The sequence below is a fragment of the Rhea pennata genome, chromosome 2, assembly GCF_028389875.1.
Source record: "Rhea pennata isolate bPtePen1 chromosome 2, bPtePen1.pri, whole genome shotgun sequence".
In the NCBI taxonomy this organism is placed as follows: domain Eukaryota; kingdom Metazoa; phylum Chordata; class Aves; order Rheiformes; family Rheidae; genus Rhea; species Rhea pennata.
Window position 1 is genome coordinate 3,923,519 of NC_084664.1, and position 17,561 is coordinate 3,941,079.

At 36.9% G+C, this 17,561-nt stretch overlaps 1 protein-coding gene across 6 annotated transcripts in view; it reads right to left on the reverse strand.

The window, feature by feature from the left end:
* NKTR (natural killer cell triggering receptor) overlaps positions 1-17,357 on the reverse strand; it is a 41,731-nt gene extending 24,374 nt beyond the window's left edge. For 4 of the 6 annotated variants that reach the window (XM_062568733.1, XM_062568731.1, XM_062568732.1 and 1 more), the window contains exons 1-6: positions 17,310-17,357; positions 16,486-16,583; positions 7,346-7,420; positions 3,266-3,373; positions 2,085-2,129; positions 203-290 (exon numbers count right to left, since the gene is read on the reverse strand). In XM_062568733.1, coding sequence (XP_062424717.1) covers positions 203-290; positions 2,085-2,129; positions 3,266-3,373; positions 7,346-7,420; positions 16,486-16,543 — 374 coding nt within the window. In that variant the 5' untranslated portion in view covers positions 16,544-16,583; positions 17,310-17,357. Of the gene's footprint in view, positions 1-202; positions 291-1,744; positions 1,773-2,084; positions 2,130-3,265; positions 3,400-5,094; positions 5,123-7,345; positions 7,421-16,485; positions 16,584-17,309 lie in introns of those variants that run through there. The other 2 variants (XM_062568734.1, XM_062568736.1) reach the window with 2 other exon arrangements.
* Between the last annotated feature and the right edge of the window lie 204 nt (positions 17,358-17,561).

Here is a 17,561-nt window from a genome sequence, read left to right on the forward strand (position 1 = left end):
TTAATTTCTAATCCAAACAAATGCCACAAACAAATGGTGATAATCAGTATTTCCTATCACAGCTTATACTGCAGGTACCCACTGAACTCTATTTGAAATAAGGTGGATAACATTGTTACAGTTAATTTAGCAATACCATCTTTCTCATGAACAGCGCTTCTCTGTTTAAGAAAAGCTCAACTGTCATATTACATCTACTCACATGAAAAATTGGGAACCATTGGTATGTTTCCCTCGGTTTGCCATTGACAAAAGGAACGCTCTGTCATGTTTGAGAATAAAGTTTTCATCTGTTTGAAGAAAAAATATGTTTGTCAGATTTTCCCTGACAAAGAATACAAGTTTTTATTAGTAACATATGGATGCTACAAGGAGAAATTCCTCTGCTGCTAAAGAAGCTTGAACATATCAAGGGAAAAAAATTAAATCTAACCAAATCTCTCAAAAATCAGAGTAAAAACACAGCCATAAGGCAGAAAAGACACATTATTCCTTCTTAAGGAAATTATTTTATAACGATTTATAATGAAGAAAATTTAAAGTCACTACTAGCATCTTCCATAAACATTAGATTCTCATATACTCAGGTTTAAATCCAACATTTTCTGATGCAAAATAAAGCTGGCATACTTTTTACTATCATTCTAAAATAAGACTTAGTATACGCAATAATGTTATTTACACACTATGCATCTCAGGCAGAAAGATCTAGCAAAACAACCACTTCCCTGATACGGCACATTAAATGATATCCACTTGTCAATTCAAAATTTGTGGTCTTAAAACATGAAGGAAAAAAACAAAACAAAAAAAAAAAACAAAAACAAAAAAACATTTCCCCCCTAAGACTGAATGAGAAACTAAAGACTAAATTCTTCCAAAATATAAAACCACAATTAAGACTAAAAAGGCACTTTATTTCCATAAATTTAATAGGAGTTCTGGTCATGCAACACAACACCAAACCAGATCTTCTTAAAAAGTTGATTTTTTTCAATAGATTAAAATTAAGAATACAAAGTCTTTAAGATTATATACCAAAACACAGTACTGTTTAAGCGTTTACTACCTCATGTATACTCTTTAGAAACCAATCCTAATAACTTCTTAACAAATGGTTCTGTTAGAGTTGCTTTTGACTAAATGCTGTAATATTCTAACACCTGACTACATCTCTGCTTCAGACAAAGAGCATGCACTTAACCTCAGAGAGCTACTTGCAAAAACACACAAAATCAGTGGGGTGTCATAAATATGCATAGTGCCATTAACAACATTGGAATACCATAGTAACTTCCTGGCTTTTCTAAGAAAAAATTGTTATGTCCTTAAAGTATTGAATATTTTATAAACCTCACTATTTTCTTTTCAATACTAAATTTTAGAAAGAGTTACATCATGTACACTACTTACAAAGATTTGACAAATAAAAGTAACGTGTAGCATATAAACAAAGTCAAACATTCTTGTTACAGAAAACAAACACTAAGCATACAAACCTTGAATGGGGAAGGGGAGGAAAAGGACGTTAACAAAAGAAGAAATAATTGTTTAGAACTGGAAATTATGCCAGTGTATTTTCATAGAATAAGTCATTAACCCTCAAAAAAGGTTAGACAGAACTCTACTTCTCCAAGCAACACAAATATCCAGCTACAAATGGACGTATCAGTTGTCTATATATTTACTAGGGAGGGTACAAGGGAACAGTTTCAATTTGTGTTACTGAGCTTTTGTCTCTTACCTTTTCATTTTGCAAAAGACCACATTCTCTATAAACAAAAGAATATGTTGACAGTTTTAGGCAGGAAGATAGGAGTTTATTCATGAATAAAGTTGCCTAACCTCCATGCTGAAAGTCATGTTTAACCAATAATGTTAGCCTTAATTAATTGTCAGTTAAAGTTAAATATTAAAAAATAAATTATCTGAAAGTCATGCATATAAAAATAATTCTCATGCAGCATTAGTTTCATGCAAAAGGTGATCTATAAGTAGACCTTTTTTCATTAAGAATCTTGGGAATCAAGACTTGTTTATCTCAGAACTGAATCAAGAATCTGTAAAGATTTATTTGCCCTTACCTTTAAAATAGCCACCATAAATAGATTCACCACCTTTTCCATTACCTATGCATTAAAAAGTATGAATTAAACCTTATGTTTGCTGTATGAATAAAGCTGTATGCACTATCCCACCCATTTATACCAAACCAGGATATTCTGGCCAGTTATTAATATCAGAGCATATCCCCCTTAAAAAGGGCAACCTTTCAGATTTATAAATCTGTTAGTCTTGTAAATACTATTTTTAAACAAACTGCTTGTCTAACAGTATTCTCCTGTCACATTTATAAGGCAACACCATGCTAGCGATGCATTTCATTATCCTGTTGAAACTCACAACATTGAAAAAAATCAACCCTGCCTTGGTGCCCTTGAACACTGGAAAGCCTCAAGTGAGGCTCCAAAGGCTACTCCTCACCTCTTACTTGCTAAAGCAGCAGCAGAAGAAAATACAACAGCAAGACAGACAACAGTAAGTCTAACCAACTTACTGAACAACTGAGACCCCACCAGAATTGGTAAGATAAGCAAGTAACTAAGTTCTTTCAAAGGCACCTTTTCTTCTGTTTGACTCTAAAGGTATCACCACCACCACCACCACCCCCAAAAAAAAATAAATAAAAGAAATACATTTCATCAGTTACAACAGTTGAAGTTACAGTAAAGACCAGAGACGTTTCAGTAAAGGCAGATATTCTGGGGAATGCAGACAGACAGAAACATGAAGTTGCGCACGTATCAGAGGGAAGGAAACAAGAATTCTTAAATCCTCAAAATATCTGCTTTTGGAGACTCATCCATTAAGTATTTTTAGTATATTTACTAGTTTTACTTATTCAAAGTTACACGCCCCTGTATAAACGGAATGAGTATTACTAGTGCTGACCCTACGGTGTGGGCACAAAAAACAGTGAAGCAGTTAAGATAACATATGGAAACAAAATTCAAATCCAAACTGTAAAGTGTTATCAACTCCACCAGCTTTTAACTTAATTTTTTCTATACAAGAATTACTTCAGTTGAAACTGTTTAGAATTTTGAAAATTAACAAAGAAACTGAGAATCTGCATTATACTTTATAAAAAATGAAAATTTTACAGCATTTTAATACTTCCATATCATTTTCTAAAGTTACTTTACAACTTTATAGATTAATATTTCTGTTCTAAGGCATTTCAATTTTAAAGAACTTATTTTACCTTCACTGAAGTCCCCACCCTGAATCATGAAGTTTTTAACCACACGATGGAATGTAGTGCCTTTGTAACACAGTTTTTTTCCAGTTGTTTTTCCAATTCCTTTTTCACCTGCAAGAAGTTTAAACAAAAAGAATCTACAGATTGTCACTAGACAAATTCCAAGGACTTCCCTCCTAGTGCTAAGGAAAAAGAGAGCCATCAAAATATATGATAAAAGATAAAAGTAGTCCAACTTTTTGTCTCTTCTCCTCCTACTACTAAAAATGGAAACTTTACAAAGGACATCAAGCATGCATAAGTGAAAACTAGGTTTCTTCCAAAAAATCCATCCCCCCCCCAGAGGGGAGGCGTCAGTTAACAATTCACAAGAAATTGTTACGATGATTTGTTGTCATGATAAGGATGGGTTAAGTCTTTTCTGTGGTTATAGCTACATTGTTATCTTAGCTGAAGGTAACACTGGAGTTCTGTTCAAACCATTTACATGCAAGGGTGTGCCAGCAGAATCCCAGGAGAGAAACCTGAGCTCAGGAGAAGGGGCTTCCACTCAGTTTGAATGCAATCCAGTCTTGGAAAAGTAGGATTGAGCTACCTATTCCAAGCATGCCTCATGACTGCATACAAGGAAAACAGTGAAGTCTCTTACACATCACAACTCCAGAACTCCAGCACAGGGTAAATAAGGTAGCCCTAATTACACATCAGGATGGTCCAATCTTGCATTTGGATTGATAAGTGTTAAGAAAGCCCATAGCAAACTGGGCACGTGCCATTACTTCTGGGGAAGCCCTGAAAAAACAGAAGGTTCCCCATTTTATCTCTACTCACGTAAAGCTAGAAAGCGGCCCTCTCCAAGGTATCCACAGAGTGACAAGAGCTGTCCCTTTCACACATCCACAATTCTGCATCTCCTTTTTTTTCCCTGCAGCTGCCTGTTCCTTGAACCACAAAGTGCTCCTCAAGCCCTATCTAGTTGCCTCCTCCCTGCTGCAAACCTCTGGGAAAAGGAATGGATGAGAATTTACAGAGATTTTAAGGGTTATTCCATTATACAAACAGATCTGTGAGGCAAGGACAACACAAAGGCCTTCACCAAACTACCAGTCTCCCGTGGTGGGTAAACCTCGTTCTCAGGGCCTATTAGCACTCTGCACTACCAGCCTAATCTCAAATATTTTGCATTTTGTGCCCAACAACAGTCTCTGGCTGAGATTATACAAAGGGAAGCTCCTGAAAAAACACCAAAGAGCGCATGAGCTTGCGTTTACCTGATACATAGACTGACTGGAGGGTCAGTCAGCAATTGACCTACATATGCCAGTTTAAGCCCAGATGTTTTAATTTAAATGCAAGAAGCATCTCGCTGTCCAAGCAGACAGCATTCTTCCACAGTGTCAGGCTGCAGGAAGGCAGCCAGAATCACCCTGTCCTCTCCTATCCGTTTCTGACAAAAATGTAATCCTGGCTTGCCTCAGAGAGATTATGGAGGGAGCAGCAGGCACGAAGATAGGCACAGCATTTGAAATATTATTCTCCAGTCTTTCTCTTGGGGCATATCACCTTGCCCTGAGACAAGCAAAAACTCACTTGGCAATGACAAAATGAAAATGGAGAGTCCAAATAAAGTTTCTAGGGCTCTAACAGCATGAGTGAGGACACATGGTGCCAGGGAGCAATGATGCCTTTATAAGCTGGTGGCTTATAAAGTCACTGGAAGGAAATGATTCATTTGGCCTTTGAAGATGTTTTATCAGCTCACAACTCTGAAAATGAAAAGTGATCCTTCACATCTCAAAAGTTTGGGTTGCCTGAGGTCAAAGCAATCTTACCAGTTGATGCTCATCTCCCTCCAACAGAATACTGTTCTTCTAAAGATAGGCTTAGTAACATAGTCTAAGCGGACACAGAAGTAGTAGTTTAGCTGAACACCCACACCAGTCCATGGGGACAGAGAGAAAGTATTGCTGGAGCCTACTATGGACAACATGGATGACTCTAAAGCCTGGCCTTCTGCAGCTGGCTACAGCTCACATCCATATTATCACATAACAGAGAGCATCCTTGCACAGAGAGTTCAGCCTAGGTGCTTATGGGCTGAGGCAGTAGAGACACTCACAGTACAAGGCAGGTGGGCAGGGAAAACAGCATGTATGACCCAGATAAATTAGCAATAACAATTACACTGTAAAAACCTGTCAAGAAGCAGAAATACAGGTGGAAGAGTTGACATGAAGGGATTAAGGAAAACAAAACAGCAGTACAGATGCAATCAGTGCAAACAAGAAAAGACTCAGTCACATGACCCAAGCCTTTAAGCTCAGCAATCTTGAGTCCAAACTTGGGAGCCAGTATCACAGAGACACATAGCTTCTACAAGCAAAAGAAATGAATCCTGTTCTCTTAAACATTCCACTCACCAGGCTCCTTTATGTGTGTCTTTCCCTCCACTCCAGATTTAGTTATCATGGTTTTCTGGCATTTTTTTAAAGATATTTGTTAAATCACAGTACCATTATATGATTCCGTAATAGCAACCGTAAGAATGAAAAGGAATGTTTCAAGCAGTTGTGAGTCTTTTAGTCCCATCTCAATGGTAGGCAAGACATCAGAAAAACATTTGAAAGAAAGCACAATGAAGACACATTCTGGCTGAAGAGTTCAATATGAACTGTACAGTCAGCTAAGTGTCTACTTCAGTTTCATTCCTTGTGATCTCTAACACCTTTTCTTCCCTTTATCTCCAGCTAAACCTTTTCTAGTAAAGCCACTGTAAGGGCTTAAATAAAAGAACTACTGAATATGAGGCTCAGTTATTACGCTATTCAGCCTGCTACTGCATTCTATTTCTCATCTGTTGTTCCTTATTCTGATTAAGATGCACTTGTAAGACTTGTCCCTTATTCTATACCAGTCATAGTGTTGTCTCCCATTCACAGCTGCCTGTCTCCCCCAGTTGACACTTCAATAGGCATAATAAACAAGAACCAGACAGGGGAGTAAAGAGAAGGGGCAGCACCATGGGCACCTGAAAAATTGGGGTATCTACTATCTCCTCCATGAGCTCATAGTATTATAAGGCTCTTCTAATTCTTATCACTGATATCTAGAACATACCACATTTGGGGATCTGAGCACTGAGAGGATGAACTTTTAAAGAATGCATTAAAGATACCACAAAGACATTTCTTTCACATAATCAATTTAGCTAAAAGCTGTTCACAAAAGCCAGATGTTAAAATCCTGCCTGGATGGTCTTGCTGGAGAGTTTTTAACTATCAGGAAAGTAGTTATTTCATACACAAGGCTTTGCTGGTGCAGTTGATTTAAGGCAAATTTTAAGTACTTGAGCAGTCAGGTACACCGGACTTGAAGGTCATCAAGAGGCACTGAATGTATTCTTTGCATCACATAGTTAATAACCTAACTCAACATCAGCTTACAGTTGCAAAATGTCTGAGGAGTAACATGGACGAGGAAGCAGCAAACAACCCATGGGATTTGTAAGGAATCATCATACTCAGTTCTCCATTTTGCTAAAAACAAAAAAGCTTTCTCTTCAGATTTAATGGACTCTTCCTTGCCCTGAGCACTTCTATGAACCTGAGTTGAAATGTTCGTCCCTTGAACAAGGGCAATCAAAATTCTATGTAGTATCCCAAGTTAAGTGCCACCAGTGTATTGTACAGTGACAATCTCTCCTGACTAAATTCTAAGGTTCCAGTTTGCCTTTTTCACATATACATAACTTTAACGATAATACCACCATACTCCTTACCAACCACTTTTAACTAAAGGATTCTCAGATTAAGGACAAACATGTTTTTGCTCCATAAATTCACAATTTTGCATTCTGTAATCACACATTACTTCTATTACTCTAATTCAGTATGTAGAATTACTTTAAATCAGGTAGAATACCAGACAATTTCATGCTAAGTCCTACTCAAAACCTCCTCAGCACTAACAAGTCCTAGCTTTGCTTTAATCAGAAAATTATCAGCACTGTATTATGCTGCTGTTACTACTACAAATGAATAATTCTAATATATTAGAATTCTTAATTTTAAGACTATTACTTACCTGAGCACAAGCAAAGGAAATTTTTGCAAGTCTTGGGACATATATCTGAGAAGAGCTGAAACATAATTCGACCAACTAGAAGATTAAAAAAAAAAAGAGTTTTATACCTCTTTGTAAGCACATAAGCAAATTAGCAAACAAAAATCATCATGTTTTGAATATATAATTTTCTGGAAAAAGTTATTTTATCAGGCAGAATCAGGCATCTCAAATATGAATATATTAAGCGGCACAAAAGAACAGCACGATTGTCAAGAATAAAGACTAAGCAACCTCATCATACGTAATTTATTAGGATTCAATTAATCAATTAAGATTTGTAATGATTCAATTCAACCTGGAAAGCCAAACTGGTTTCTTTTAATAGTGTATCCTGTCAGTTAATTACTGTTTTGAAAAAGAAGATGATTCACAATAAATAGAGCTTCAGAGAGCTATGAGATTTTTTTAATTTTAGGTACTATGCTTACACAAATACTATTAATTATACTTGTGCAGTTTTGTATCTGATCCTAAAGAATCCAACTTAGTGTCATACCATGTTAAGGATTACATATGAAATAAAATTCTTAGTCTTTACTAAAGTATAGAATATATTTGATAAAATCAAATAGAAAAAAAATAAAAGCAGGTGGAACAATACTAGCCATTTCAGGATTATTGCTCTACTTGTCAAATATTATGAAACAAATACTACTTCTGCATGCATAGTAAGCCTAGTAATTCCCACTCTCAGTACACCTACTCCCACTCTATCGCTGGTACCTATGCTACATACCTTTGAAAATAATACTGGTGAAGAGCGGCTTATCATAGGGAAAAAAAACTTTAGAACTGCTTCACATTTTCTATTTTCCAAGACAGTGGGAAAATATTTCTAAATCAAAAATTTAAAAGCTTGCAGACATAGGAAAACTTTAAGAAATACATAATCAGTTAAAAAAAGTTTGTTATCCTTATAGGTTGTGAAACAAGAAGCCATAAAAACCATACTGTTGGCCAGCATTGCAATGAGGCTACTGGTAATAATCTATTAATGAGTACTACCCTCTAGTGGTATAGCCTGGAAACAATGACAATTATCAAAACAAGTAAATATTCCAGGAATTAATTCTTTACCTTCCCTTGCAAGGGGAAAAAAAATGTTCAGTTGTATCTTATTTAATATTTTGGCAGTAAGAAAAACTAACAGATTCTCAAGAAACTACAATAAATTTAAAGTTTTTGTCCAAACATACATGACTTCGAAGAAGTGAATTATTGGTTCAGAAAGTCAGCAGAGAAATGAAGAAGACCACAAAGATCCCCACTATTCTGTACTCTTAGACAAAAAACTCAAAATACAGACATTTCTTCAATTAAAGGTATTTCATTAATTAACTGCATTAAGAACATTCTCTAAGGATTTGTCATCACATCAGGAAAACCTCAAGAAGGTGCATGCAACAGTTTCCAAAGAATGAATAAATAGCTAATACACAAGAACTCCATGTAAAACAGTAGTAGTTACAACTACCACTATGAAGAAAAAGCTATTTGGAAATGAAGAAACCACTATAAACTATGTGGATTGAAGACTCATACACAGAACACAATAGAGAAGACTGCTTACAAAAAAAAATAAAAATAAGATAGATTTTCATTGTAAGCACAGTAATTCAGGAGAGTAGAAGTCCTATCCCTCTGTTTGCAAAAGTGCTGAACTGAACAGTGACTAAGCACTTTAGAAAGCTACATACAGATTTCCTCCTAACTTGCATTTGTTACGTGAAATAACATATGATGCCTTTCAGGAAGAAAATGTTATCACTATCCTCCTTTTGCAAATATTAGAAAAGCAAGGATCAGCAATTGATTTACCAAGGTGACAGCTGTCAAATAACCAGTAAGTGCACTGCCTGTACACTCTGGGGGAGATTTTTGCCCTCAGTAATAACCTATGGAAGCTTTCCCATTCCAAGTCACTGTCCTTCATGTAAAGGACACTATCTAGCACATTAAGAGCTGGAAAAAGAGTTGCATCCGATTTAAAAAAGATCTTGCAACTGTAAGTCCCTATTATCTTGACAAAACAGTGTCAGAGTTAAGAAATCTCACTGCTAGCTTAAAAAAAAATCCAAGTTTCAAAGCACCTGCACAAGTTGCATTTCATTGCTCATGCTACCCATGTGCACTGGGAACATAACCTATTTGCTTATTTTATAGGGTCAAAGAGAAGGCAAGATAAAATGCAGTTTATTGAAGCATAAAACCTCTCTACTGAGGTCAGGCTGTATTGTTTACAATCCAACAGAAGCTATATGAATTGCTTGCTTACTTTAAGGCTATAGGAATTTAGAAGTCCAACTTTGACTTTTCAGCCAGTCTACAGTTACAAGAAAAAAGCTCTTTTCTGCTGAAATCCATGCAAATCATTTCACACAACACTTATCCTTATATTGCTGAACTACAGAACAGACATTTCCTAACAATGTATGAATAAAATTAGGTGATCAGTATATACACCACTCATACTGTCAAAACTAACATGCACCAACGGCCAGAAAAATATATGGTCTTTACGAAACAGCCTGCTTGACAGTACAGAAACCTCAGAGCTCTTCTCTGCAGTTGACCTGAGCTGTTCAGGTGGAAACCTGAAAGTTCTTGGGGATTTTGAGGCAGAGCATGAAAAAAGACATTCCTAATTAAGATATTATGATCTCAATAGTACTTTTACTAGTGCTTTGCCAATAACGTCTGCTAGCTTGTCATACCTTCTCAATTCCTACAAACTTGGCCTATGACACTGTTCCAGCATCAAAAGATTGCATCACAGCAGCGCCAGTTTAAGTAATAAATAAGGAAGTCTCTCCTCCACATAACCTGAAGTACTCCTCACTCTGTCATGTCTAATTATATAAAATTTTGAAGTTTGCTGGTAATACACAAACCACATACTGAGTATCCATCTGGTGGGTTACTAGCTGTACTTTTATCTAAACTGCATGAGTGTTAGAGAAAAAGGTAATTTTCTATCGACAAACAGTCATCTGAATGCACCAAAGAAAGATCAAGTAGATTTTCAAACTCTGATCAAATAAATACACATAAAGTGACAGCTATTAGTTTAACACAAGAAAAAATTCTGTTAACAATCTGCCTAAAAGTCAATGAATCTTTCTCTCACCTCTTCCCTAAAAAAAGAAATATCCGTTTTAAAACTGGAGTTCACAGTCAAATAACTGAGGTATTCGCTTACATAACATGGGTTAAAAAAAAGATTTCAAGTATTATTAATTTCCTCAGATCTATATACCTTCTCTCCATAATGCAAACCTTCCTCTCTGAAGTGCTTTATCTCACAAAGAAAGCTTAAGTTATCTAATTAGGGAACAAGCTTTGTACAACTAACTGTAAAATTTTAATAGCAAATTAAAATAAACATACCACTTTCTAAAAACTATTGTTCAAGTAGGTTAAGTCTGCTCATAAACCTACATGGACTATTCACGCAGCTTTCGCCAAGTAAATAAGCTTGAAGAGATACCTCACTTCACATGCTGAGGTTATTTTCCTGATGATGAAACCCTCACCAAACTTAGGCTGCAAATCTTCCCAATATCACAAGAAAGTTACACTAATCTTATTGTAATGCATCAGCTGGCAGGACATTCCTATAATTTTAGCTCAATAAAATGCTGATTCTCGTCAGTTATGAAGACAAGCTCACTCATACCACAGTGCAGTTTTTACAGTGCATTAGTATTTTTTTACGTCAGAATCACAGAAATGTAGCCGATAACTTATTAACCTTAAAACAATACATTGAGTATTATTAAAAATGAAGTACTCTTATTTTTTTATGAAGCTTTTAAACTCATTCTTTAAAGACATTTTTGGATAGAAATTAGAGTGACAAAGAAAGATCTAAATTATAAGTAATTAAATACAGTAAATATGACACAAGTTCTAAGATATTTTGAAATTAAATGATTTCATAAAGCACTATCTGCAGCTAATGAAGCACACCAGTTCTAGAAGCCAAATGGCATAATGACCAGAAATTAGCAAACTTCAGAGCTTCATTTCACAAGCTGAAAAAAATTTTTTTTTTTCATTTTTGAATGTCTAAACAATGTCTAACCTGTGGAAAACTAGAATTTAATTCAAATCAGGTTACAAAAATTCAGAGTAGAAATACTCACACTATATCATAACAAGGGCTGCTGCTAGCAAAGTCTGGTTATTAAAATTTTATTTCAAATGCTTATTGAGTGATTTCCCCAATTTAGCTGCTCTACTTCTTTAAAAAAAAAAAAAAAAAAAAATCAAAAAACACAAACATGCATTGCCTGAACATATTTTACACAAACTCTTTCACTAGATTATATTATGTTTAGGCCACAAAGGACTCAATTTCAGATAGACAATCCCAAAATAAACCTAATTCAAATTAAAACTAGAGAACTTAAATAAGTAGGCTCTAATAATTAAGTTAATTTTTGTTTTTGTCTTTTCCTGCTTTCTTAGCACAAACTAGGCAAGAGGAGACTGCTGCATTTTTCCCAATATTTCATCAAGAACATCCTGCTGAATAAGGAAGTAGGGAGTCCAGTCATTAAGACAGTGGTACGCATCCTTTGCAGGCAGACCAGAATGTTTGTCAGATGCCCAAAGGCTTAGATAAATTTGCATATTAGTTTAAATAACACTTTATTAAAATAAACATTTTAATCTTATGCATTTATTTATCCCTACATTTGTGAAACCTAAGAATAATATTTGAAGACTGCTTCTGGGTGGAAATGTAGGTATGTAGGTACAGTTTTCAGAAAAAAAGCTCACTGTGGAAAAAGATTTAAAACATCAGTTAAAACAGTGGATGTCACAATTCCTCTAAGCAGGAATCTACAAAAAGTTTTGACACATTATCACTTTCTCAATGCTTCCTTACCCTAATTTACATTCTGTGCAGTCAAAGCCTCCACAAACTTCTTCCTTCCCCAGCTCTCTCTATTAACTTGTGTCCTCCACAAACTCCCTAAAATTCCCTTTGCTCCAAATTTCTACGATCTCTACAACAGCAAGAACATTTGTGCATTTTCGGCACTGCTCGCAACTCAGATTTACTGCCTTCTGAGAAATGCAAGGAAAAAATTAAATTTTGTCTTCTCCTAGTAGCAAAGACTTACCAGTTTGTTTTTTTTTTCATTTGCTAATCCACAATTTGTTTTAAACATCAAGGTAAATGTTCATTCACTCATGCAGGGCTTTACATTCTAAACTGACATCAATCATAATTCTGTGTAACATGTGTATTACAATTTTGTCCTAAAACATGTTAAATGTGTTCTCCCTGAGACTCATCTCATTTCCCTCATGTTCTCCGAGAGAGGCCCCCACATGGCCTCTTGACTTCTCTTGCATTGCACTAAGCTGGTTTGCTAGTTGGTACACTGACAGAGGCAAAGCACTTAACTATTTTCTGCAAATCTGCAACACTAAAGGGCTAAAAGTCAATGGGAAGCCAGTTCAAAATAATTTCTCTGTTCAAGAATGATAACAAAGACCTCATAATAAATTTGTCTCCCTGGTTCTATTAATACAGATGTACTACTACCGTGACTGGTCCAATGCAGCTTTTCATTAAATTCACAGCTCTGGCAGGCAAAATTCCCCAAAACACCAAGCTTCAGACAACTGAGACTAGAATTAACAAAAAAAGTGACTGATTGAAAAGGGGAAGGACAGTATCCCAGGAAGAAGAGAAACTGAAGCAGAAGGAAAAAGCTAGCAAACAATAAAAGAACACCCAGGTTTAAATAAGAAACAGTAAAAACAAGGAAAATTCGTTGGTGAATAGGTATGAAGCACAGCAAAAATCAGTACATTCTAAGATTTTAAACATTTTCTGACAGACAAAGCCAGTCAGCTTTGCTCAACATGATGGAGTGGGAAGAAAACGAAGCATTATTTTTTTCTTTGAACAGCCACATAAATTATCACAGCAACAGACTCTGTATTTGGCTTACTAGTCAGACATCAACCTTTTAGGCACTATGATAATTAGAACACAAGTCACACAAGGATCTTGCATGAGAGTCAAGACATTACTAGGCATCTAGCTATTGTCATCAAATTGGCACCTGCTCACACCCCGAAATTTTACAGGTACCAAAAGTAGTTTATTCTTATCTGCAAGTGGTCTGTGCCCAAATCCATTATTGGGAGGTGGGCGGGGGGGGGGGGGGGGAGAAACCCTAAAACATGGGAAAGTAGCTCTCTCCGCTAGTAGTTTCCCAAAAAATGCTGAATCCTGATTTGTTTTCCATTTGCTCTTTAAAAAATGTCAACCACAATCTGCACTCAAAAAATGGTTAACAAAGAGCTTATTGAAAGTAAGCTAAATTTCAAGTTACACTGAAAAATACTGATAAAAAGCCTACAAAGTTTACCACACAGCAAGAGGCACATATAAATAGGCATCAAGTTTTACCTCACTATTCTGTAGCTAAATTTGAAGTAAGGGTATAGAGGCACAGCAGCTCTAATACAGCTTCTGAAAGCATAACCAAAGTTACAGGATAAATACTGTATTTTGCATAGCGTAACAAATCTAGTTTAATGTAAAACTGATTCATACTCTGTATTCCCTTTTCCACTCTCTCTCTCACACACACACATATATATCACCTTTGCTGCTCCTTCTAATGAAGTACATGCACTGCTCTCTTATTTCTAGTTGCTACAGGTATGTGCCCAACGAATGAACAAACATAAAATCTGTAAGGGGAAATTTAACTAACAGTTGCCAGCCATGCAGTGGAACACTTGGATTCTAAGCAACCAAAAGCGTTAGGATGACAAAGTTTCGTATTTTGTGAGCAAAGACATGTATCTAGTGTCATAAAAGAGAGGCATGTCCTCTTATTCTCTGCATTCTCTGGGGAGAGGTTAGCTTAACTTTCCAGTGTAGACAGGGAGGGTGGCAATGTCTTACTTCTAGGCTAGCAGCACCATGCAGCATTGTTCCCTTCCCCAGTATCTCTGTAACCAAGAAAGATGAACAAGCAGATAGGATAATTGTGTTAAAGTCACATAAGCAAAAATGTTAATTTTAACTTTTAAGCTGTCAGCAGCTTTCCCTATTAATACCTCACTGTTATCAGAAGGATAGTACAAAGGCTTCACGTTACCCGTAAGCACTGCTGTACCACTCGCATTTGATTCAGCTTTTGAAGGTCATCTTACAGCCCAAAGGGCAATATTTAAGCTTTAATATATTTGATCTTAAGTTTTGAGACATAACTGCACAGTAAATTAACGATGAATAGACACCAGCATACAGTATTATAACAACATTATATACAAGTCCCGATCCCAACATTTTATAAATTGGCATGTTTTCCTGTAAAAATAAAAGCTGTTAATCACATGCAACAAAAACACCACGGTTTTGCATTTGATGTACAGCTGTGAGATTCATCTTAAAGAGAAAGTAAACAGCAAGGCTTTGGCTCTGTTCATACTCCAGGGAACCACTGTTCTGCACCACCAACACTAACATTACTATTTCTCTTATCAGTCATCAAATTCAAGTAGATAGAAGGGAAAACATGGTAGCCCATTCTTCCTTGTGACAATTTTCTTGTCCCTTCTACAATCATGTGTTTCGTAATGAGTTATTACAGAACAGAAGCAGGAGTGCACACGTGAAGATCAGAAGGAAGTAAAGCATAAGTACAACAGAGTAGGGAGAGTAGCAAGATTGTTCAGAAGAGTTGAAACAAAACAAAACAAAAAAAAAAGACCAAAGATGAAAAGTAAGTGAGACTGAACTAATCATATATATAATTGTGCTACAAATCTATTTCATTTTGAACTGGAAGCCTGCTTACCCAAAACATTTAAACACTATTTTTAATAGTCCAATTCCATAAAAAAATTGAATTTAAAATTATGGAAAATATTAAAAATCATTTTACATTAGAAGTTACATTTTTCTCCTCAAACAGGGTTTAGAAAAAGCACTGTTAAACAACTAAAATAACTCAAATGAAGTTTTAATAGCCATAAATCATAGTTATGCCATATCAGGCCACTGCAGTTGGAATTAAATCTCTTGAATTTTTGATGAAATGAAAAAGCAAATGAGATGGTTAAAGCTGCATCTGAATGCAACTGAAATTTGAAAATGTAGATATAAACTCTTATTTCAAAGGCTTTCACAGAAACGAAGCAGAAAATGAAAGTGAAAGCGTAATGAAGCCATCACAATTATCTCTTTTTTGAGTAACAAATAACAGCAATATAAAGTGTCGAAAACATATTATGTAACCATATACATGGATTTACTTCTTCATAATTTTTAAGTAGTAGTAATCTGTATTAACATTTTTACAGATTGCCAAAAACAGAAAAAGAGATGAAACTGCAGTGGGAATTAACTAGCTAGTCCAGGATTAAAACTCACAGCCTACCACTTAAGGGTGATTACACTTTCCATAGGGAAAATTTGAGCTAAAGATAGATTTTTCTTTTTTTAAACCAGGCCACCTGGTCCATTCTTTGTTTGCAGTCAGAAGACTCATTTTAAGCAAGAGAAGGAGAGGTTCATACCAAATGACCTCCTGAGGTCCCTTTCCAATTCACTTACTCTATGATTAAAACCGCTTCTTGTAGCACTTAACACATACTTTATCATTATCTCCAGTTCCCTCATAACTTGCCTCAATCTTCTGTAATTCACACGACTGTAAATTTACAATACTCAATATGCAGCTAGACATAACTTCTTAATACACAATGCTTTTTATGTTCAAAGCCGTATTGGTTAGCCTTTCTGAATGCACTCCATTGGGGTATGAGATGAAAAAAATCGATCTCAAGAGGAAAACAAAAAGCATGCAGCAACCCAGCTAATATCAAGTTCCAAAGAATACTAAGTTAACAAACGTATTAACTCGGAAAATTATGTGTGTATATATATACATCTATATATATATATATATATATATATATATATATATATATACACACACACACACAAATACACACAATGGCCAAATTCATTGCGAATAGGTTGGGCCAATTAATAAGGCAAAGATGCAGAGAAACAGCTTTAAATGAAAAGACAAACAGCAAAGTCCCAGGCTTACCTGGCTCCCGGTTGATTTCGATGTCAAAAAAGCACTGAGGCCGGTCCTGCACCCCCATGGCCGCAGGCAGCCCTGGGGGCCCCCTTCTCCCTCAGCGCCTTGAGGCAAGGAAAAGCAGAAACTCTCAGCAGCGGAGGCACCTCGCCGGGTCCCACCCCTCTCATCACCAAAGGCGAGCTTTTGAGTACATCCTTCCCAAAGCAAGCTCCCTCCCCACCGAAAGGGTAATAAATAAATAAATAAATTACAACAACACCGCGACGTTTTCCGAAAACTCGAAGCAGTGCAACCCTCCAAAAGCAAAAAAACAAAAACAAAACAAAACAAAAAAAAACAAAAAACAAAACCCCCCAAAAAACAATAAAACAATAAATAAAAATAAGAAAATAAAAAATAATAAACAGAATAGTAAATAAATAAATGAAAGGAAATGGGCAGTGTTTTGGCGGGGGGGGGAACCAAAGGAACTAGATGAGAATTTTATTTTTTTTTTAAGGATATGCCTTCTTACTGAAAAGTACGGCTTTCCCTCCCACCGCCGGCCAGATATTAGGGAAAAAACCACCCCACCTCCTGCTGGCCCTGGGGGCTCCCCCCGCGCCGCCCCGCCTCTGCCCGGCGCCCCTGGAGGCGGCGGGGGGAGAACTTAGCTTCAGCAGCGGCTGACCAGGGCGAGGATCCCTCCCCCAACCCTTCCCAGAAGCCCTGAAATCCACCCTGAAGGAAAAAAAAATGTTTAATAATAACAAAAATATAGATATATGGGGAGGGGAAGAGGTGCCTCCCTCTCCTCCCCGCCAGGGTAGCGGCGGCTGCGGCCTTACCTGGCAGCTCCTGCGCTTTGTTCCCTCTCCTTCCCCCCGGCCCCGCGCTGCCTCCTCCTCCTCCTCCTCCTCCTCCTCCTCCTCCCGCACCGCTGCCCACGCCCACCCCGCGAGGAGGAGGAGGAGGTGCCGCCGGCCGCGGCCGCCATTAACCGCCTTGGCCCGGCCCTCGCCCCGCGCACGCGCGCGCGCGCCTCCCCCCCGCCCTTGCTCGCCGCCTGCCGGGCGCGCGCGCTCCCCCCCCCGCCCCCC